Source organism: Hetaerina americana, unplaced genomic scaffold (genome assembly GCF_022747635.1).
Source record: "Hetaerina americana unplaced genomic scaffold, ioHetAmer1.1.p SCAF_2, whole genome shotgun sequence".
Taxonomy (NCBI): Eukaryota; Metazoa; Arthropoda; class Insecta; order Odonata; family Calopterygidae; genus Hetaerina; species Hetaerina americana.
In genome coordinates this window covers 53,861,296-53,883,290 of record NW_027286763.1, presented here as the reverse complement: position 1 = coordinate 53,883,290, position 21,995 = coordinate 53,861,296, and the positions used below count along the sequence as shown (strand labels likewise).

The following is a 21,995-nucleotide window of genomic DNA, read 5'->3' as shown; positions in this document are numbered from 1 at the left end:
GGTGACCTAACACCCCCCGCCACACGCCCTTGTGGTGGCTTGCGGGGTATTATGTAGATGTAGATGTGAATCCTGAACTATATCTATCTTAATTTATCTCAAGATATGATCATATAATAATTCTCTTTCCGTTCAAAAAATTTAAAACAGTGAGCCAAATCCCCAAGATTTTCGCCGATTTATCACAAACGGGGATTTGTTGTCAATGAAACCACGAACAGCTGCAGAAAGGATAGCATTTTGATGCATTAGCAAGGATAGCATTGATTTTGGAACTTTTCTGGATAGCCACAGCATGATTCCTCAATTTATTAGTTAAATTGCTATAGTTTAGCTAAATATCTTTATTTGTTTCCAATTATAATCCCATACCTACATCTTTACTTCTGCATAGCAAGAGTTTCTTACATTTTTACAGTTATTAAACCATCTGAGACAATAATCTATTAAATGTATGGCAAAAATGAGAGTCATGTAGACCCTATTTTATAGATGTTGAAATCTTACCTGTAACATGTTGGTACTTATATCGTGTATGTTCAAGAAAACATTTAAAATATTAGAGTATCCATTGTCATGCCACAAGACAAAGAAAGAAAGTGCATGTAATACCACATTCCATTTTTGTTTCAAAAAGGACCCCGTTATGCTGGCATTTAAATTTATAATCATTTACTTGGAGGTATAAAAGATACCAACATATATCAGATACTTAAATCTAGGTTAAAATCTTTTTTAATCAAGAGTTGTTGCAATTACCTAAATGAATATTTCTTGTCGAGGTATGACAGGTGGTAGTATTATAACCATTTCTCAAAATGTATGTATACATTTTTTGTTTTTATATGACGTATCTTCCCACACATTGACTACTACAACCTTGACGTGGTGGAAGGGCTTCTGCATTCTGATGACCTCTAGAGCTATTCTGGCAGGAACATTGATAATTGTTCTTGGTAGGGTCACCCATGCCAGTTCTCTGGTCAAAGGTTAAGGGCCAGATGGAAGGTAGGCCATGCAGCATCTGCTCTTCAATGCTGTGGCTGCAAAAACGTCGATCCTACTGGGGCGGCCATTGAGTAATGGTGTCACGTTAAAAACACTATTGATGAATGCTACAGGAAAGCACCTCAATCATTATTCCCAAATTTTATATGGTGGACAGTGTAGAGAAAATAAGTCCTGTCAACTGCGGGACTCACTCTTAATGTCAGTTTTAGTCTTAGTGCAAGTTTTTCATAAAATATGCATTGATATTTATAATTGTTTCAGAATACATATTTAGGAGTATTCCCCAGTTCAAGAGATAATTATTATTTTAATTTTATATGCTTCAATTTATTTACCAACATTATTCTATTATGACACTTGGTACTTGATAATGTGTTTAAAATGATTGGTGTAAATTTATTGTGTGGAATTTGCTTGTATTATACAAATTAGCATTCTGTTCCTCTTGGATATTACAATGTCTTTGGAAGAAGTAGACCCATTTTTCTGTACAAGTAATTTTAAATTTTATTTTATAACCTCTCTTTTGATGCGAAACATTGTTGTTATATACTACATGCTCAGCATGTCATAAAACTGTACAATATCTCTCAAGTCTCAGTGAGGTAATAAGGCAAGAGAATTTGAATGCTTCTCAAATAGAGGAGGGGAATGATATAATAATGTTGATATTTTTTAATATTATTGTTTTCTTTTCAATCAAGATTTGAGTAAAAGCGAAAGAGCCCATCATTGGAGCAGACTTGTGAAGTAGATTGTCTCTTTCATTTTCTCAATAAACCCTCGCCTGCCAGTATGGTAGTAGGTTTGGATTATTTCTTTGTGTCAAATGTGAAATCACCTCATCAAAACTATTGTGTAAAGACTATCCTATTAGTGTGATCTCTCATCTAGGTAGGTTATAAATCCAGATTTTTGTGGTAATTTTCAGATCCTCTATAATCTTTTAAGGGTTCATTCCATTTCGATTGATGCAATTACAAATCATATCTTGCCAGTTTCTGTTGTCTCAGTTTTTTCATTCAATGAAGACTATATAATATAAACTAATATAAAGAAATAAACGTTGCTATCCCACTATGGACTTTCAAATAAGTAAAGTTTTAGCAAATTGAATTTTTTTATGAGCAAATTTGCAATAGTTAACATATCTGAGACTTAAGGTGAGAAAACTTGTTCCAAAACTCTTCCAAGATAGTATTAGCTGCTTTACTTGCTCTAGGGGTTTTTCCTCCAATTTTAATGATTCACTCAGCCTTCCTCTCTCTTGAAAATCTTGTAATCTTTGTTTTGCTTACATTGATTTTCGTCCAATATGTATTTTACACTCTGATTTTCTAATGCCCTCAAGATGATTATAACCTGCTCCTGGTGTAATAGTTTAACCTAAAATACCATTTCCTCTGTACTGTCCATCATATAAATCTTGAGAATAATAACTGAGGTGGTTTCCTTTTGCCTTCCTCAATAGTATTTTTAATGTGAACTCATCCCTAAATAACTACCCCTGGGGTCAGATGCCATCGTAGCTGCCTCACTAAGAAACAGTCGCTGTGCAGACTAAATTTCATCTGGCTCCTATCCTTTGACCTATCTAGCATAGGTGATCCTACCAGGAGCAGTTATCATTATTCCCACCAGTGCAGCTTTAGGCATCATCGGAATGCACGAGCCCTTCCACCACATCAAGGTTGTAGTCCATGGGAGGGGGGGCATATGTTTCCTTGGAATTAATTTTCAAATTGAACCTGGAAATTTGAAGCACTACAAACCTATTGTAGTATTGCGATATATGAAAAAAGCCTGTGCAATTCTGAAAAAAGTTAATTTTATCTTAAAATTATCTCAACTCTAGCATGAAGTATGCGAGTTTACGTGCTAAAGCCATAGATGTAGATTATAGAAACGTTCAATAATCAATATAAACACAAATGAGATAAAAATCTAAAATTTTTATTGGCTTTGATAGTGCATGAAGAACCTCATGCTGTATAAACATTAGAAGATGTTAGGTCAAAACAGTATTACGAATTTTGGGCACTTTGGAATTACCCCGTGGTAGTTCTTAGTGAGCATAGCGATTCTTCCTGCTGGTGATTTATTTCTTTGTTTGATTCATGAATTAATGAATTCCTTCTGGAACATGGGAGTTTTAGGGAAAGAAAAATGTAATCCGCCCTCCTTTGCAGGATGGGTGTGTAACAAACATAAGAGGGGCAATGTTGTTGTAGGTTTAACTGAAAACTAACCAGTTCTGGCATCTCAACAAGAAACCATAATCAAGACCCCATTGAAATTTTTTTCAATATTATTCAACGCAATGTTTTTATTCCCTGTAAACATGAACTTAATCATTTCCTTTTGTCAGCGCTTCGTTTTCTAGTAGAATATTATAATATATGGGAGAAGGCATAGAATATGCTAAGGTTTTGTTTTGTTTAATTTTCTGGAATTAATATGAGCCACGGCGCAGTCATGTGATGCCGGCGCCATCTATCAACCAAGAATCTAACTACGCCGTAGTTTCAATGTAAAAACTCCCTCTTCGAGCGGGTTTCCAATAGAAAAGAGTTAAAAGGTCGGGAGTGGGTTCCTATTGCAATAGAATGTGATCGCGTCCTCTTGTAAACTTAGCATGAACTTTGCACAGAAGTAGTTGTCAACAGCGTTCAAGGTTATTTTGCCTTATTCTTCTTGTCACTCGAAGAAAATTTCCGATTAGCCTAAATGTATTGCCGGAATGTAATCCATATCATTTAAAGGGACTTGTTGAATGAATCAGTGAGTGATTGTAGTAGTTTCGCACATTTATCATGAATAATTGAAAAACATTTCAGAAAGTCGTTTCGTCTTAAGGAACCTAATCGAAGGTATTTTTAAAGTAAGAATTGGCTTACTTAGATGTAATCATTTGCTGTGATAGTGGTTATACTCAAGTTATTAACGAGTATTGGAGGTTTAATGTTATTATTTTAGCCTCTTTTCTTTCCAGAGCTTAATCCAAATTTGTTGTTGACTTACGGAAATACACAATTTTCGTTCTTGTACGGCTGGTCATGTTTGCTTGCTTCTTCCGTTTTTCTTTGCTTGTCTGAATGTTCATCTTTGACTCCCAACTTCACGTACCAATATGTACTTTTCGACATTAATCGCGTTCTCCATTAACCTTTTCCTTTTAATAGGTCATAGTTTATGGTTATCGAAAATACCACACCGTTGCATATGACCTTAAGTGTAAGGAATTATGATGAATACACATCTAGACGTATGCAGTAAATTAAATATATTAGTGATTGATGTGTTCCTACATACCTCTTGTTTTTAGTCTTAATTACTATACAATTATAAATGAGGCATTTAAAAATTTAAAAAAAATCCTGTTAAAGGATCTGAACTCTGAAATTGTGAAAAGCTTGGTTACATTTGGACGATAAAATAATTTCAGAAAATTTGTGGAGGTTCAGTTTACTTGAAATCTAATGATTTTGCACGATTTCATACCTTTCATTCAGGTTTCTCTGGAGGGAAAACTGATTGAGTACTGGCGGTTTTCGCAATGACGTGGAATATGCACGTTTCCCTACCAGCGCTGGTTCGTATTGGTTACGGACATCGTTTTATCAGTTTAAGTGGAACATTTCCAGTGAAGGTGATTTCTCGACCATTGCCATTTTTCAAGAGTATTAGAAGATACCGGCACACAACGCCCGGAATTTTGGAGCATGTAATAAAATCGACATACCAAGATGTCACATGGCCCAATACTTCCCTTACAGAATTTGTATGGAGTAATTCTGGTAAATGGGAAAATAAAATTGCCTTGGTTAGTATCCCATTCAGTGTTGTCTGCTATGCAAAATTTGCTTCATTAGAACACTTGAAAAAAGTATGTGGTGGTTATGTTTATATAGCGAATAGAGTTTAATGTCAAACCCCCCATCCAGGAAAAATATTAATAATCCAAATGTTTAAATAACTCCATGAATGAGATTAATTGGTATTTCGATCAAAATTTAAGATTTGCATAATGAAATCCACTGGTATTATGAATTATCTTTTTAGGAATGTGCAAAAACTGGGAAAAAATACACTTACGGCCAAGCTAAGGCTGCTACATACAAGTTTGCTGGGGCTCTTAGTAAAATAACCAAAGGAAAAAATGAAAAAAGAAATGTTATGGCATTGATCCTTCAAAACTGCCCTGAATATGCACCAGCATTCCTTGGGGCATCCCGTGCTGGAATGGTCGTCACCACAGTCAATCCAAGTTACACAGCAGGTATTTTATTTTTGTCTTATTTATTGATGGATCAAAGTGCCATATCTTTCAATTTCATTACATTTTATAGTGTTTGGAATGAACATTTTCGAAGGGCATTGTAAATCATGGAAAACATAATTTTATGTTTATTAGAGTAATGGTTGTAATTGTACTAGAGTAATTAATGTTTATTAGAGTAATTAATTAATGTTTATTAGAGTAATGGTTGTAATTGTAAGAGTTGTAATTGTACAAATTGTAATTGTACAAATTGTAATGACGGAAACTTAAGTAGTGAATGAAGTGTCATATAGAATGAGGTTTAAGTGTTCACTGAATGAAGGAATCTGTAACAACTACATGTATAACAAAGAGTAATTCCTTGTTGAATCCCATCTGCTGCACATTCGTGCATGCACTTTTAGGGTATCATGGAAATTACGACAGGGAGGAACAATAATCCACAATTAAAAGGGTTTCAGAGAAAGGTCTGATAGATGTAAAATCATACTCTGAAATAATTTAAATTATTGAGAAGTGAGCCCACCGTTAGCTTCTCATGTTCATTTTTTCTCATTCATATGAATATCAAGGAAGTGCACATGCCCTCACATTATAGACACATAGTTATTGGTTAAGCCTGTTATTGTCTACCTAATGATTATTCTGACAAAATTGTTTCTTTTGTGGGAAGAAAGCCCTACACCAGCTCAGATGTTGCTTAGTGCAGGAATGGTCAAATTCAAGCTAAAATGTGGTGAAATATTGTTATTTGTCTTAGAAAAACTGAAATTTTTGTTAATTGCACATTATTTAAAGTGTCCAAGGGAAGCCAATTGGGCGTAATAATCTGTCATAGTATGATACAACTATCACAAATGAGTTGCCACACCATTCCAGTTTAAAACTTGTATTTCTCGCTTTTCATGGGGGCATTTTCAGCTGTGCTGAAGTTAGCACTCATTTCGTGGTGTGAAATATAATACACAATCGTTTTTGTCCGCCCTAAATGGAATGAACATATGGGCTTCAGTGGCAAAATATTTTCATCTTGCATACCTTAAACAAACTAACTGAGTCACTTCAGGTGTGATGTGGTGGAAGTCGAACATAATGGAACTGATCGTAGGACTTTTCCACTTCATAAAATTTTTATTTTATGACCCCTTTTTGATGGGGAGCTAATGGTTTTATACTTCTAAAACCTGTTCTTGTGCAAACATAATAAGTGCAAAATTAAGCTTTTTGGGTTGAAAGAAATGGAGGACTAAGGGGGGTAGAATGAACTAGCAAATTAGTGGTAGAAGAATTAAATAGCAATTTGAAGTGAAAGAAAATGTGGAAGAGGTATGGAGAGGCAGTGGGATGTTGAAGGTTGTGATAGAAAGGAGCATGTTGGGTAATGGAAAGAAGGAGAAAGAGAATATTCAGTTTTAATGGGATTAAGAGAAGTTGAATGTATGAAGACATAAGAAGAGAAATAATGTTGACAATTGTCACAGTTTACGAGGCCTGTTCAAAACCTTCATGTATTTTATGGATTACTTATGATTATTTAATCTCATAAAACAGCTGTTACCTCTACACCCATGGACATTTTTTGGTTGAATTTTTACTCTTTGGAAATTTGTGTTTGTGATATGTAAAAGCAGTGGAAGTGTAAATTGTTTAAGCCCTGCCTTACGTTATTTTTATCTTAATTGCTTTATTCTTTACATGTTGCAGAAGAGATGAGCCGACAAATAAAGGACAGTGGCACAACACACATAACTACTGATGCTCATAACTACAAAATTGTTTTAGAAGCCCTGAAGAAACTAGGAAGTTCAACTGAACGAATTCCAATAATTGTTACTGGCTCAAAAATTCCAGATGGAACGATCAGTTTTGAGGAAATGGTTGATACTGGAAAGACAGATGATATTAGAACACCATCGGATTTTGATATGGAAGAAACTGTAGTATTGCCATATTCAAGTGGAACCACGGGCCTTCCTAAAGGAGCCATGCTTAGTCATAAAAATCTTGTTGCCAATACAATGCAAGGATGTCACGAGGTTATTACACTTGCGAAGCCAACCACTGGTGAGTGTTGAATATGAGAATTACACAAATGAGAGGGTATTGTGCAATGTCATCAAGCCATTCCATTAAGTCTGATCTATAAGTTTATCTTCCGAACAAATCTAATCTAGTTATTAGTGCCATATCTTTTTATCATTAAATTTTCATCCAGCAAATTTGAAAAAATGGGGATTTTTATTGTTTTGTTTTCATCAAAAACATGGGCAATAATAAATTGTAAGTCAGATGAAAATTACTATATGATCTAATATGCACTAGACTTTTCTCCCGAAAATTCAGAATAAATGCAGCCATTCATGCACACAAATCAAACTCAAAATATTTATCATTTTCAAAGAATAAGAGTCCAATAATGGGTAAATACTCTTGAGGGGGACTTATGGAGAAAGTGAGTGTATTAATTTACTGACTCAGTATCTGAATTCTTTATTGTTCCATCTCTTGGGAGTGAGACTGCCTCTAGAGGTGCAATTGAAAAAATTAATGAGGGGAAGTCTTTAAAGAGGAAATCTTGCGTTGCTAGAAGAGTTTGCAGAAAGGTTTTGTTATCTGTGTTGCAGAGGTTGAGGAGATAACATGATGGGCACTTTTATTTGCAATCTTATCTCCTTGTGACCACATGCATTTATTAATGCAACCTTTATGGTATGGCTCTTTGGGAAATGTTTTGCGGAGGATAATTTTCATTGGAAAACAATTGAAAAGTAAAATGCCTCAATGGACTAAGCCTCTTATTTTGATGGTCTGCTGTCAATAATGAAATGTTGCTTGCCTTGTTGAAATGAGGGAATCTATATTCATCTTGAGCATTGATGAATTAATATGTTCTGATTCTAATTGGGTACTTTCAAAGCGCCAGGGAACCCGAATAACCTTTTTTAATTTTTATTCTCCATGCATGGAGAAGAGTAATAACTTAATTATATAATTTATTGAACCAACTCTGCCTAGCTCGGATCCAAGTGAAAGAAAAACTCACTTCTGTGCTATTAAATCCATGCCATCAAATCTATTCCCTGTGAGGTGTTCTACTCCTAAAGGTGAACCTCATTAATTTGAGTAATCTGCAACTTAATTAGAAGTCTGATGAAGGCAGTTATCAGAAGTCGCTCTGCCAATAATTTTGGATTTATTGCAATAAATCAAGTTAGAGTTAAATAGTCGTTTGTATTACTTTATCAGTGAAACCTGGCTAAGGTAGAGTCTGCAAAAGTTTATTACAGACTGCCAAAGCCAGAAATATGAGTTAAATTGTGCAAGCTTATGACTCTGAAGTAAGGCCCTCTGAGGGGGGAATTTTGTAAGACGTGGATGGAAAGTAAAAAAGTAGAATTATTTTTATCAATAAATTTCACATGAATTTGTGAAAGGTTGAAAGGAAATTCCTTATGGAAATGTTTTTTGATTGCTTGGTTGGAGGCATGCAATCTTACTCTTAATTCGTCAATTCAAAATCCCATTTCCTTGAAATCCCTTCAACCCATGCCTACTGGGTCCTTGGCACATATATTTATTTGACTCAACTAATATTTCATTACTCGACAGCATCAGCGGGTTGAACATAAATAATGTGAGGTTTATGATGGGTCTTTCAGGAGGAAAGTGGAATATTTCTGCAGGTGATCAGAAATGTGATCTTGAATGTTTTTCCAATGAACACATGCTTGGAAACTCTGTTATGGAGCTGAGGCAATGGAAGCATTTTATAGAAAACCTTTTTTAATTTCCATAGAGATGCTAAATTGTTGAAAAGTGTATTCCTGGAAATTAACTAACAGTTTTTCATCCCAGGAAGTATGAATGTCTATAACAAAATGGATATCTTCTGGCTAATGTTCACCATTTTCAAGATGGCCATCAGTTTATTCTCTAGTTGTGTCCTAATTTTTGCCATAACTTTTACAATTCCACAGAAAAAAAATGTCTCTAGTAAATGTAACAGTGCATTCAATTACCTTTCTAATGGTAGTTACAGAAATGCTATTCTGTATTTTTAATGGAGAAACGGTTATTTTTATGATATCCTACAATGCAGATTTCATTACATGTTGATAACCCCATCTAAAGCCCTCTTTATTTACCTCCCTCTTCCCTATTTTCCTAGTTTTTGTCCTTGCATAACATCCTTTAGTATCCTACAACCACTCCTCAATCTACATTTTCTTCTTCTATAATTCATCCCAATAACGTCCTCTCTTCTTTAACCACTCCCATTTGCTTTCCCTCTTGTCAAGCTTAACCATCAATATAATTTCTCAAAAACACCTTTCATCAATTATAATTATCATAGCCATTCAACTTAATGCTGCATATAATTATTACATTATAGCTCCCTGATTGTTTTACTCATGCATTCTTCTCATTGGACTTAATAATGATTTATAATCTATTCCTTCCTTCTATTCTAATTTTCATAAAACAAACTTTCCTTGTGTTGTTTTGATCAGCCTTTTGTGAAACCCTTTTTCTTGATTTCAGTAGCTTAATTTTGCTTTGTTTTGTTCATCTCATACCTATCAAACTAAATCTGCACTGCAATAAGCAAATGATAGTAATCCCTCATGTGATTGGATATCTAAAACTTGATCGCAAACAAATCTGACCCAATTTTCCGCTCTTCTTATGCCTCTCTTGCTGTTTTCTTGGTGTACAAGTACAAAAATAAAGGAAATAATGGACTACTCAACTGCCACCACCCTTTCAGATTCTCCATCCCTTACTATTACCTTGTCTTTTTTAGGTTTTGAAAGACATTTATATTCTTATATTCTCTATTACTTAAATTAACTTTGTCGTCATTGCTTAGTCCCTTCAGTCTCCGCATTGTTCAGTCATATACCTCCTTGAATTCCAAGAAGCAAATCCTTATCCTTATTATGTAATATATTCTCTGTTATTCTTCTTGTTATTTGGTTGTGCCTGCCTCATTTTATGTCCCTTTGTTCTTCTTCAACCATATTAGATCTTTGCCACCATAGTCATTTGTCCTTTTCTTTCAGTTTTGGTTTAGCTGATTTTAAAACTTTTAATTAATATTCTTACAATTTTATTGAATTTTTTAAATGCTGCAAATTTCATGTGATAGTATGTTCAAAAAGTAATAAAGTGGTCCTGACTGAAAATAGTGCGGTAATTTTGTTGCTAGCTGTAGTATTTCATTTTAAAATATATATTTGAATACAAAAATAAGTAAAGAAAATATGCTGTATCTATTAAAAATGAAGCAAAATAGTTTTTTAGTTTAGTGTTCTGCAATGGACTTTGTTTTTTCATTGTGTACCGCACTCTGAGAAGTGATGGCAGTTTTTTGTTTTGTGTAATGATGTACTGGTGTTTTTAAAATTATGCTTATTTAATTAAGTGGTATTGCAAAATACATTAAGTAATGGACTAATTCAGTTCCTTAATGCTGCATTTTGAATTTAGATCAATATCAGGAAAGAATCCTGGCTGTGATTCCATTCTTCCATATATATGGTATGGTGGTTGTGTTGTTGAGCAAACTTGCAGTTGGTGCCAAAATTGTCACTTTGCCCAAGTTTGAACCAAACTCCTTCATCGATGGTTTGGTGTCACACAAGGTAAATGCAATGGGGACTCAGGTTGATGGGGTGCTGTAAGCCCTAATTACTGAAACAATACTGTGTCCATTAGTAAATATTTCATTTGGTATTTCAGCCTTTTTATTTAAGAAGTTAAAGGCCACCATATATTATAGCTGTTAAAGGAATAAGAACAAATGGAAATGTAAAATTAGGTTGCGAGATTGAAAGGAAAAACTAAAATAAATGTGTCAAAAAAGGAATGCTACTAAATATAAAAACTGTACACATAAGGCAAATTATATAATTAATCGTGTTATGCATAACTTTGTGAAATTGTTCCATGATGAAAAACGTCAAAATAAAAACAAAATTTCATCAGGCCTAATGATGTTGAACCACAATAAAACCTAGTTCACATTAAAGTTTATCTTGTGTGTGGAAATACAGTTCTATTTTGATGTTATTTATCATGAGGTACATCCATACATTAATGTAATTTTGTGATTATTTTGTAATCTTATTTTGTAAATAATGTTGTCCATTTCATGATTTCCATTATAATGGGAAGAATCAATCCCAGCCGTTCTCTTAATAATGGGAAAAGAATATGGTGAGGGAAATTTGAGGGGAAAATAAATAAATAAAATGAAGAAAAAATAAAATGATATAGGGGGTTAGAACAGAACAAAGGATTAAACCAAAATAAAATAACAAAAACGCACTGGCTAAGGTGTGCTAGATAGCATTGACCCTCGCCCTTATCAAGCACTCACCCAGACATGGCTTGCAAGAGATTCCTCCCTGCACCAGCGGCCCACCAATCACACGTAATCATGCATTTTTAAAAATTAATTATTAATTTTAATATTTATTTAGAAATTAAAATTAGGATTCCCACTACTTCACCCTTATACCCTCCCTCCGAAACCACGATTTCTTCTAGCTAAAGTCTGACAATGGAAATACACGTGTAATTATAGACAAAGACACCTACTCTCAAATAATGGACAACCTCATTGAGAATGGACAATACTCCAATGTCTCTAGAAATCCACTCAACAAAATGGTCTAATATACTAAATCCACAATCGCCAATTGCGAGGTCCTTATTGACAATGCATTTAAGTTTAATTTGGCTGCATCTAATCCAATCCTCCCACGCCTTAATGGCCTTCCCAAGGTACACAAAAAAGATTGTCCCATGCGTCCTATTGTTTCCACGATCAACTCTCTCATGTACAATATTTTGCAATGGCTCACTCAACAATTCACCAACATCAAATTCCAGAGTACGTCGAATGTTGAAAACAGCCTTGATTTCATTCATATTATCAAAGACATCACACTGAAAGACTCTGATATCTTCATTTCCCTTGATGTCGAGTCCTCATTCCCTGATGTTCCTATCCTAGACAAAATAACCTTCTTGGAAGATTGGCTCCATTCCAGACATATCCCCAACAAAATTATCGGCGAGTATGTGCTATTGACAAATCTGGTTATGAATCAAAACTACTTCACTCTCAACAAAAAAGTATACAAGCAAAACTTTGGTACTACAATGGGCAATTCACTTTTCCCTTCCCTAGCCAAACTGTTCACGACCAAATTTGAAGATAACTGTAAAGCCACTTTTGACTATTTCCCTGCCCTTTGACTAAGATATGTCACTGATATTTTTGCAATTTATGCTACCAACAAAGCCCTGCTAGAACACTTCTTGGAAAACCTCAATAGCCAATACCCTACCATTAACTTCACTTATGAAATAGAAACCAATCAATCTCTCCCCTTCCTAGATATCAGGGTAAACTGGACTAATACAAATAAACATTTCTTCGACATTTACAGAAAACCTACACACACCAACAAATGCATTCATCCGTAGTCTTTTGAACATGATACACACAAACGAGCAGAGTTTCATTCCCTAGCCAATAGACTCCTTAACGTCCTGTTGAGCAAAGCAAAATTTCAATCAGAAATGGAGTGCATGAAACGAATCACAGCTATAAATGGTTACAATCCAAACATCATCAATAAGATCCTCAAGAATTTCATGAGGACAGTGAGGGATGCTCTTCAACCTCCAAAAATCCAGGGAAATGCTTTGGAAGAAAATACATGGCAGGAAAAGAGATAGTATGATTACATATCACATTTTTCTTATATTTGATCAGATCATTTGATCAGTTATTCACTGATGAAAAGCAATTTCTTATGTTGGTGGAGATGGTAACGAACATGCTTAGGAACTCCTCACTTGTCCTTTGGGAAACTACTAGTCTCCCAAATTTTTTATTTAGGATTGGATCGTTTTGATAATAAGCATTGAAAAGTTATAATGTTGAACTGATACTATCCCAGACTTAAGGAATGTTTGGAGTGCTTGGTCTCAGTAATGTTCACCCATTTTACTTTTTTCCTCTCTCCGTCATCTTCAGCCAGTTATTCGAGTTGTTAAAGGGAATGCAACTATTCCCGCAGGAGGTCCACCTCCCCTCTCCTTCTCTGCCAATACCAAGCAAGGGAGTGGAGAGTACTGTCAGGAAACATAGATTTAAATGGTGAATCTGATTGGCGAATGGGAAGTGGAGTGAAGCTTGCACAATGTTAATTTAACATGTACATTGGAGTATTGACTCCTCAATATGTTGTGTTCATGAATTTCAAAATCTTTACACGAGATAAAACCTTGAAAAAAAAGGAATAATGTGAGAAAAAAATCAGGGATCCTGAAAATAGTAATAAAACAATGAGTCACTTGTTACTTTCTATTGTTGGCTAATGTGGTGCAAATCACTCTTAATTTGTTTAGGTCAGGAATTTTGGGGAATTAAATTTTAGACCAAAGATTGGAAAACCATTGCCAGGAGACCATTGCCAGGAAACAATTGCCATTTCATTCAACCTATGAATTGTAGGAAAATTTTCCCTTGGATCTAAGGTACTATTCTGTTTATGAAACAATTTTAAAGTAATTAAAGTGGTTGCTGGCAGCCAGTATTTCAGAATAAGGTAGTTCAGCTCAAGATGAAAAACGTTGCCGACTTTTGTTTTAGGTGTTTAACATCAGTACTAACATTGCATTGTGGAGTACCTTATCCATGATTGTCCGATTTTATTTGTGAGGTGAAAATTTTTTTTTGTAAAGGTATTGATAAATTGTTATTATTATGCTGAATTTGTGTTGCATATTGTCTGCAGCTACTGTAGTACCATTTTGACTGACTGGGCTACACAGTTAATTGCTTAAGTTTAAGTGAAGGATCTGCTGTATAGCATAGTATGCTGAATACTGTAGTCTGAGACTTTCACTATAATGTGAATTGGAATAAGTACTGTAGTCAGAACTTTAAAAATGAGGTGTGAATTAAGGGAAGATGGTCAACTGAGGAAGTGTAAGATTGTGCCAATAGCATTGTTTAATTAGGATTTAGCTGGGACTTAATGAAAAAAGCATAGCATTGAATAATGTGTAAATTTGTGGAATGAGCAATAAATTTTTAACTGTTTTAAAAATTCTTTGATTGTTGATAAATTAAAAATTTTTCTGGGCAGATCTCATTACTCTACCTGGTACCTCCTCTGCTGTTGTTTCTCACATCTCATCCTGGAGTTAGTGATAAAACACTTCAACATCTGGAGACTATAATGAGTGGAGCTGCACCACTTGGAGCTATGGATGTTGAACGATTCTCACGTAAAGTAAACAAGCAAGTTGAAGTTTTGCAAGGTAAGTTACTAAGTAGATAGTTTTTAAGATTATTATGTAATCTTATTCTCTTGCAGTTAATGTAGTCAAATAATGTGATTACATATGGTATCATTGCGTTTTTGATATTTCGCTAATCCCTTATGCATAAATTTTGGCCTTAAAAATTTCTCAATATTGTATGAAAAAAATAATGCAGCAAAACTTAAGTATTTTTGTAGAGGTCACCATTAATAAGTTAAAAATCAAGGAAATCTTAAAAGTTAAGATATAAAGGAAACATTAAAATGAAAATGTCTTTGCAATAATAAATTCCATTTGCTATATTTTCCATTCTAGAAGCCATTACTATGTATGTAAAGGTGGTAATCTTGTAAGTGCGTGCCAGGGGTTAAAGCTTTAGGCCAATAGACAGAGATCTCCTTTTTGCCTCTATTTTGACTGAAAGGTATTACTGTATTTGCTGGAATATAGGATGCTCGTTTTTCCACTCAAAATACAGCTAAAATTTGGTGTCTTATGTTCGGAAATCAAAATTGAGTTTGAATTTGTGCCTAAAATTTCAGGTTCTTAGTGATATACACTTTTAAGTATTAATTGCATTTTGTATTTCTGCAAAAAGTGGTTTAGGATAAAGTTTTTCATAATTTTTTCTTTTTGTTAAAAAAAAATAAGTTATGTGATAAATATTTTGCTTCACTTTGAAAGAGGAATCATTCAAGTAAAATAATTTCAGATTCACCAACGACTAAAGTTATGATTTCTCTGTTGTGTGTATATATATATACAAGGTTTGTATTAGAAGCATCGGGAAAAGTTTTGGAAGAGTAAATTTATTTCATGTATTGCTACAATGCCTCAAAATTCTTCAAAGTACATCCCTAGTGTGCGGGCACACCATTGTCGGTGGGTTTTCCACGACTAGAAGGCTCCCTGGTGGGCAAATTCTGGAAGATCCTTAAGGGGACAAGCTTCTTTGATGACACTTTGGGTCCCATGGTGGCTTCCTTAAGGGGAGGATATCACTTTTGGAAATAGGAAATAGCCCGCTGGTGCCAAGTTGGGACTGTAAGGGGGTTAGAGAATCGTCGCGATGCTGGTTTTTGTCTGTTAGTTGGTTTCCTTGGAACAGGTGTGGCTAGGTGCCTTCTGGACGAATTAACCGAAGATCTTTTGCGTCGCCAAATTTTAATGATAATGGTGTGGACTGTCATCTTATCGATTCCATTATGATCTATGATCATGCGCACACTTGACCAACAGTCTGAATTGAGCACTTCAGGCACACTTTGCCTGCTATCATTATATCTTTACATCGACAGCCTTTCAGTGTGCGCTCGTCCTCCACACTCTCTCGACCATCTTTGAAGAGATTGTGCCCCTTAAAAACTGCAGTTTGTGACATGCTTTCATCTTTGAACACTAAGTGAATCATGCCCAATGTTTCTGTACCCGATTTTCCCAGTCCAACACAAAATTTGATGGTGTACTGCTGTGCAATTGCCTGCTGCATTTTGAAGTTGCACTCAATCACTCAACAGGAGTCCACTAAAAACGCAATCTAGCCTGAATGAACGCTTGCAGGCAATTGGTGCTCGATGGGTGTTGAAGGTCAGACCCCCTACCTCCAAGCCTGCATAGTGCAAGTACGCTGCGGCGTACACTCCTGCCAGAAAAAAGTTGTTACTGATAATTTTTATCCATACCATATAATATTCTATTAAGGAAAACTGATTAAATCATTTATTCCATTTGGATGTGATTGTTGCAACTCTTAACTCACAACTAAACTCCCTTGGGTGTATGCTAGCAGTGAATCTTTATTCATTACTGTTTGAGTTTTAATAAAGCACTATAGGCTATCTATAACTCTAATAAATGAGTTTATCATTCAAAATTTAAAATATCTAGTCATTTGAAGGTGAATAATATGCCTGTCAATATTCTGTGAGTGTAGGATTCTAACCTATAAGATAAATCCTCTAATTTGAAGGTGAATAGTCAATTTTTGATGTGCTGTATCATAATAAGAAGGACCTTTATACAGCTTAATGCGATGGAAATCTTGGATGAAGGGTAAAAGATGTCTCTCATTTAGCCTTGATTTGATTAAATTTTTTGCTGGATTGCAGGGTATGGCATGACTGAATCTTCACCAATGGTAGCTCATCAAATACTTCACAGTAAGATTCCTAGAAACATGGCATCAGTCGGTCATCCACTCCCCAATACATCTGTGAAATTCATTGATCTTGAGTCTGGTGCTAGTGTTGGACCAATGAAGAGGGGAGAGTTGTGTGTTAAGGGACCACAGGTCTGCTATTAACTAGAAGAGTTAGTTGTTGGTAATCAATGGCATGGCAAGCAACACTTGTTACTTGCCTGCATTTTACATTATGCATAGTTGACAGTTTTGTGTTATCTTTTAGACTACATTTAGAGGTCTTGTAAATGGTCTTGTAAGTTTGAGAAATGGACCTCAGGGTTGGAAAAAAAAGGATGATATAAGTTGTTAGTAGGATTAATAGAAGGATCTGACACAAGTGGTAGATTTGCTTTTCTCTATGGTAAAGTTCCATGGACCAAGATAAAGGTATTTCAAGCAGTGGCATTGTAAATAGGTTTGACTATACTTGACTATGAGTGCTTTTTTCAGTGGGGTTGGCTGCTTGCTTAGGTTTCAATTTGTCAGTCAACAAGAGCGGCTTAAATCAGATTCCATCTGTGCTAATTGAAAACTAGAACAAATAAAACAACAGCAGTTTGTGCTCCAAATAACTCGGTGGACATTTCCAACTCACTGAGTTCTAATGAAATTTACCATTTGGAGAATTGGGAACTCATAAATGTTGTATCTGAATGTTTGTCTGAAATATGTGGAATTCCTCCTTTATTACCGATCCCAGGCTGAGTCATGCCATAGGCTTGGTTTTCTTCGATGTTGGTTTCATCAGGGCGATCATGTTGTATGATATTCTCATCTTAGCATGGCAAAATTTGATTAAAATTGCACAAAGTGGTGACTAAAATGTTCTATGGTTGGAGGAGTGTAAATAGTATGATATTCACTGGTGGAACATATGGCATTGCTCAATTTGTCAAATCTAAGACTTATGAACGTAATTGAAAATCAATTGCTTTCCTGACCGAGACTTGATTGCAATAGATAAAATTTATCGCTTAATGCGTTACAATTTCGAGTGAGTGTGGTCATTGGAGCAAAACAATGAGGGCTTCTGTTGAGTGGTAGTAATGAGTTAGTTACTTCATTGTGCTTTCTTTCATTTCTCTTTGCTAAAAACCCATATTTCCAGCATCAAATGGTATAGGGCAGAAATAATGAATCCAAACTTAATTTGATATGCGAGGTTGGAGCTCTCCAAACCAGATCATTTCCTTATCGCACCACTTGAATTTCAAATTTGAGTATTCCACAGTGTCATCCAAAATGTGAAATTTAGACCATCTGTATTCCAGGTTATGATGATGTTTGGCTTTAAAACCCAGCAATATGAAGAAATTTAAAAAATTCATTATATGGTGTAAATATATTGATACATTTAAGACTCGTTGCCAATAAAAAATGTATCTTGAATGCTTTGGTGACTAAATTTTTTGTATAATTAGAAAAAAGGACAAAATGTTCATTGAAAAGTGAGAGGTGTAACCAAGCATATAATAACCAAGCTTTGGTCAAAAAATATTTTGTTAATTGTAATTTTTTCAATCCAAAGGTGATGAAAGGTTATTTAAATAACCTGGAAGCTACTAAACAAATAATTGACAAAGATGGATGGCTTCATAGTGGAGACATTGGATACTATGATGAGGCACAGCAGTTGTACATTGTTGATCGCTTGAAGGAACTTATTAAAGTGAAAGGATTTCAGGTAATTATTTTGAATTGTTTGATATTTCACATCATCCATTAGCTCTCACAATATTTCACTTTTTCATTCAAAATAGAATTATTATATACCATATTTCCCCAGGTCCTAAGACACTTAATTTTAACATGTGTTCTAAAATCAACCTGCATCTAATAGGCTGGGGGTACATGGGTATAATATCAACCTTAAAGTTGAAGCGACTTTGCCAGAAAATTCCTACTATTATGTATTTTTTCCTGCTCCAGGCATAGAAAAATTTTGTCATTATTACAAATGTCAATAGTATCACTTTTTTGAGTCAGTAATAAGCAGCAGAGTTTTATATTGCGTTAAATTATATCTCACGTGTGGTGCTGTTGCGGAACTTAATATGTGTTGGGCTAATGGGGATGTCGCCCCTCTGCTAGCATATACATACATTATATCTCCCCCAAGAAATGCGGAGTCAACAGGAATTTAACCTTAAGTATTATGAGAGTTTCGTAAAGGCATGGAAAATGGTGGTATTTAATTTAAATTTTGAAAATATCCTAATAATATGGATAATCCAAATAATAAATCCAAATCCATAATATCCAAATAATAACTAAACATCATGAAAACCCAGTGGGATTTTTAAACCCAGAAGATTGTCACAATATTGTATTTGGCCCAGTGATGATGAATTTCTGGGATTTTATGATGAATAAACGTTGACATGTGCAGCTGCTAATTTTTTAATGCAATAATTCCATTTTCTTCATAATGTGTTAGCAACAACATAAATTTAATCTTCTCTGTTTGTCAAGTGTATTTCCTAGATTCTGACCTGAAAAATCAGGCTGTCTTTTATGTGTTGGGAAATACGGTAAATTTTTAATGACACACATTCTGAAATTCAAAAGATTTTATAGGGATAACAAGTCTTGTAAAATGTTTGTCAGCTTTTTAATTCTAAATATGAAAGATTTGGCTTTGATCATATTTAAAATTTTATAATTATTAATGATAGGTTAATACATGAAGCTCAAAAAATAAGTTGACTTTCTTATCCTAAAATTGGTTTTGCAAATTTTCATTTAGAGTGATGAGCTTATCAAAGCAATAGCCTAATATGCTGATAACTGGAAAAGATTACTTAGCTGTTTTATGAAGAGGAGTGTAATGTGTTGGATGCATCCAAATCATGTGGTCAACAACATAATCAGGTCAAGATAGATGGAATGGAGCTTCGTGAAGATATTTTTTGAAGGAAGAACAAATAAATTGCAGTTATTTGAGGCATTTCCCATTTGAGTGCCACTAAAATGTTCAACTTAGCTGAATTATAAGCCACTTCTGAAGTCTGCAATGGAAATAATTAATGTGAAAGGAAAAATCTAATGTTCCAGCTAATGTATCCAAAGTGTGTGACTTTTCCACTACACACTACAGCCAGATTTCCACTAATATTTAAAATGCCTGTGTGATGTTCTGTAATTTATAGCCTAATTTATAGGCCTGAAAGATAACCCCTTCATCAGTTAGATACCATTTGAAAAAAATGCCTCAAGTTGAATTTGGAGCATTTTGATGCTCCAAAAAATATTTTAAATAGGAAAAATCTTGGAATCTTTTCAATCTAAGATTGAAAAATTAATAAAGTTTGATTATTTTGAAATTACTTAAATTCCATAGTGTCTGACCTTATTTTGTAACAGGGACCTTCCACTCCTGGCATATTTCCTTCTTTCGATCAAGAAAGAAAAGCCTTGTTCTTATTAAAGAAAGTTATCTTTGGCCCTTTCCAAACAAATCCCATTTTAATGCAACAATATCAGAGTGTAAAAATCATTCGCCTTGACCAGGATTTGAACCCCGATCCCTCAATGTCCGGTCGAGTGCTTTAGCCAGTTAAGCTATCGAGGCATCCTCTTAAACTCTGAAATTTTTTGGTTTAAATCCTGGTCAAGGCAAATGATTTTTACCCTCTGAAATTGTTGTATTGAAATGCATATTAGCCGATGACTCCATTAAAAGTTACTGCTGCGGCATCTCCTGCAGTTTCTTTGAAATCCCATTTTCTGTCAAATTCCTCTTTATTTTTCTGGAGTTATTTAAGGATGTCTTAAGCAAATGGACAAGTGCTGTTCAGAATACCTTGGGAATGGTATTTATATACTATAACTTTGATCAGTGGTTGATGAAATATGAAATTATAAAAGTACAATGATTTTTATTCCCATCATGCAATGAAATTATCTCTTTAATTTAACATATGGAAACCCTGATTCAGTGCCTGTTGTCAAAAATGTCCATCATCATAAACAGTTTGTTATTATTAGGTTAAGGTGGGCTTAGAGAGCATTTACCTATGCTACAATTTCTTGCAGGTTGCACCTGTGGAGTTGGAAGAGATATTGAGGACACACCCAGCAGTTGAGAATGCTGGCGTTGTGGGCGTGCCTCATCATAGGTCAGGGGAAGTCCCCCGTGCCTTCGTTGTTCTGAAGAAAAATCATGATGGGCCAGCCTCAGATGCCAGCGAAAGCTCTCTGAAGAAGTGGGTCGCCGAGCGTGTTGCACCATACAAACGATTGGATGAAGGGGGTGTTGTTATCGTGGATTCCCTGCCAATCACCTCCTCTGGGAAGATCCTGCGTAGACAGCTCAGGGATGCTGTTGGAGCGGCTGTATCTGGGTCAGGTGCAGCTGGGGCAGGCCCTGGCGCTTGGGGAGACTCATAAAGAGTTTTTGCAACAGAAGATCTTTGTAATACCTTTCAAGTAACTTGGCAAGACCATGCACAGTAAATGAAAGGGGTATTTTTTGACATGACTCATATATTTTGATATATTTTTGTATGTTTTTTCACTTATATTAATACATGAGATTATGTATGAGGTGAGAATAATTAGGAGGTAAAGTAAAATGTGATCATTTTAGAGACTGTTTTCTTGTGATATCTTAATGAAATAAATTTTATTAATCGTAAAGTTCATAAATAATGTTCAATTTCTGAAAAGTGATCAATTGAGCATACTTCTTTAGGTAGGAGGTATGATTATTAAATGTGTTTATAAGTTGCACTATTTCAAAGAATTTGGACCAAATGCCATTATTTTAAACACTGCTAAGTTAGAGCATGGTTACTTAATTGTGTGGTAAGAGAATATTTTCCCACAGTAAGATGTATTGTTTCAAAACCCAGCTTGTTATTATGTTACGGTATTATAATATGTAACATAGTGATAGTAAATGCTATAATTTATATATCTGAATAATTTCTTATTTCTTTTTTTATCCAGGCTGCATTAAAAGATTTATTCCTCCAAACAGATTAATAAATGCTGAAATTCCACTCTAATCACTGAATACTACCTCGATCAAAAATTTCCCGGAATTTATTCAGAAAATTAAAAATACAAGTTTATTCATCTAAATCTATATTGTCCCCTTCAAAGTAATCCCCATCGACTGCAACACACTTATGCCAGCGCTTGATCCAATCCTCGAAACATTTTTTATAT

At 34.7% G+C, this 21,995-nt stretch overlaps 1 protein-coding gene across 3 annotated transcripts; it reads left to right on the top strand.

Annotated features, from left to right (window-relative positions):
- The first annotated feature begins 3,498 nt into the window (after positions 1 to 3,498).
- On the top strand, positions 3,499 to 21,736 carry pdgy (acyl-CoA synthetase family member pudgy). 3 transcript variants are annotated; one of them, XM_071584963.1, is made up of 9 exons: positions 3,499 to 3,589; positions 4,524 to 4,834; positions 5,074 to 5,290; positions 6,998 to 7,357; positions 10,784 to 10,938; positions 14,464 to 14,638; positions 16,750 to 16,931; positions 18,352 to 18,507; positions 20,859 to 21,736. In XM_071584963.1, the coding sequence occupies exons 2-9, from the start codon at positions 4,568 to 4,570 to the stop codon at positions 21,210 to 21,212; spliced, it is 1,866 nt and encodes a 621-aa protein (XP_071441064.1). In that variant the 5' UTR covers positions 3,499 to 3,589; positions 4,524 to 4,567; the 3' UTR covers positions 21,213 to 21,736. The 3 variants fall into 3 exon arrangements, with proteins under 3 accessions (XP_071441064.1, XP_071441063.1, XP_071441062.1); XM_071584962.1 differs by lacking the exon at positions 3,499 to 3,589 and adding an exon at positions 3,597 to 3,685; XM_071584961.1 differs by lacking the exon at positions 3,499 to 3,589 and adding an exon at positions 3,601 to 3,881.
- Positions 21,737 to 21,995: the final 259 nt, after the last annotated feature.

Coding starts and splice junctions, on each gene's coding strand:
- pdgy (XM_071584963.1), top strand. CDS start 4,568: ATGACGTGGAATATGCACGTTTCCCTACCAGCGCTGGTTCGTATTGGT. Junction 7,358..10,783: donor ACTTGCGAAGCCAACCACTG/GTGAGTGTTGAA, acceptor TTTTGAATTTAG/ATCAATATCAGGAAAGAATC. Junction 10,939..14,463: donor ATGGTTTGGTGTCACACAAG/GTAAATGCAATG, acceptor TTTTCTGGGCAG/ATCTCATTACTCTACCTGGT.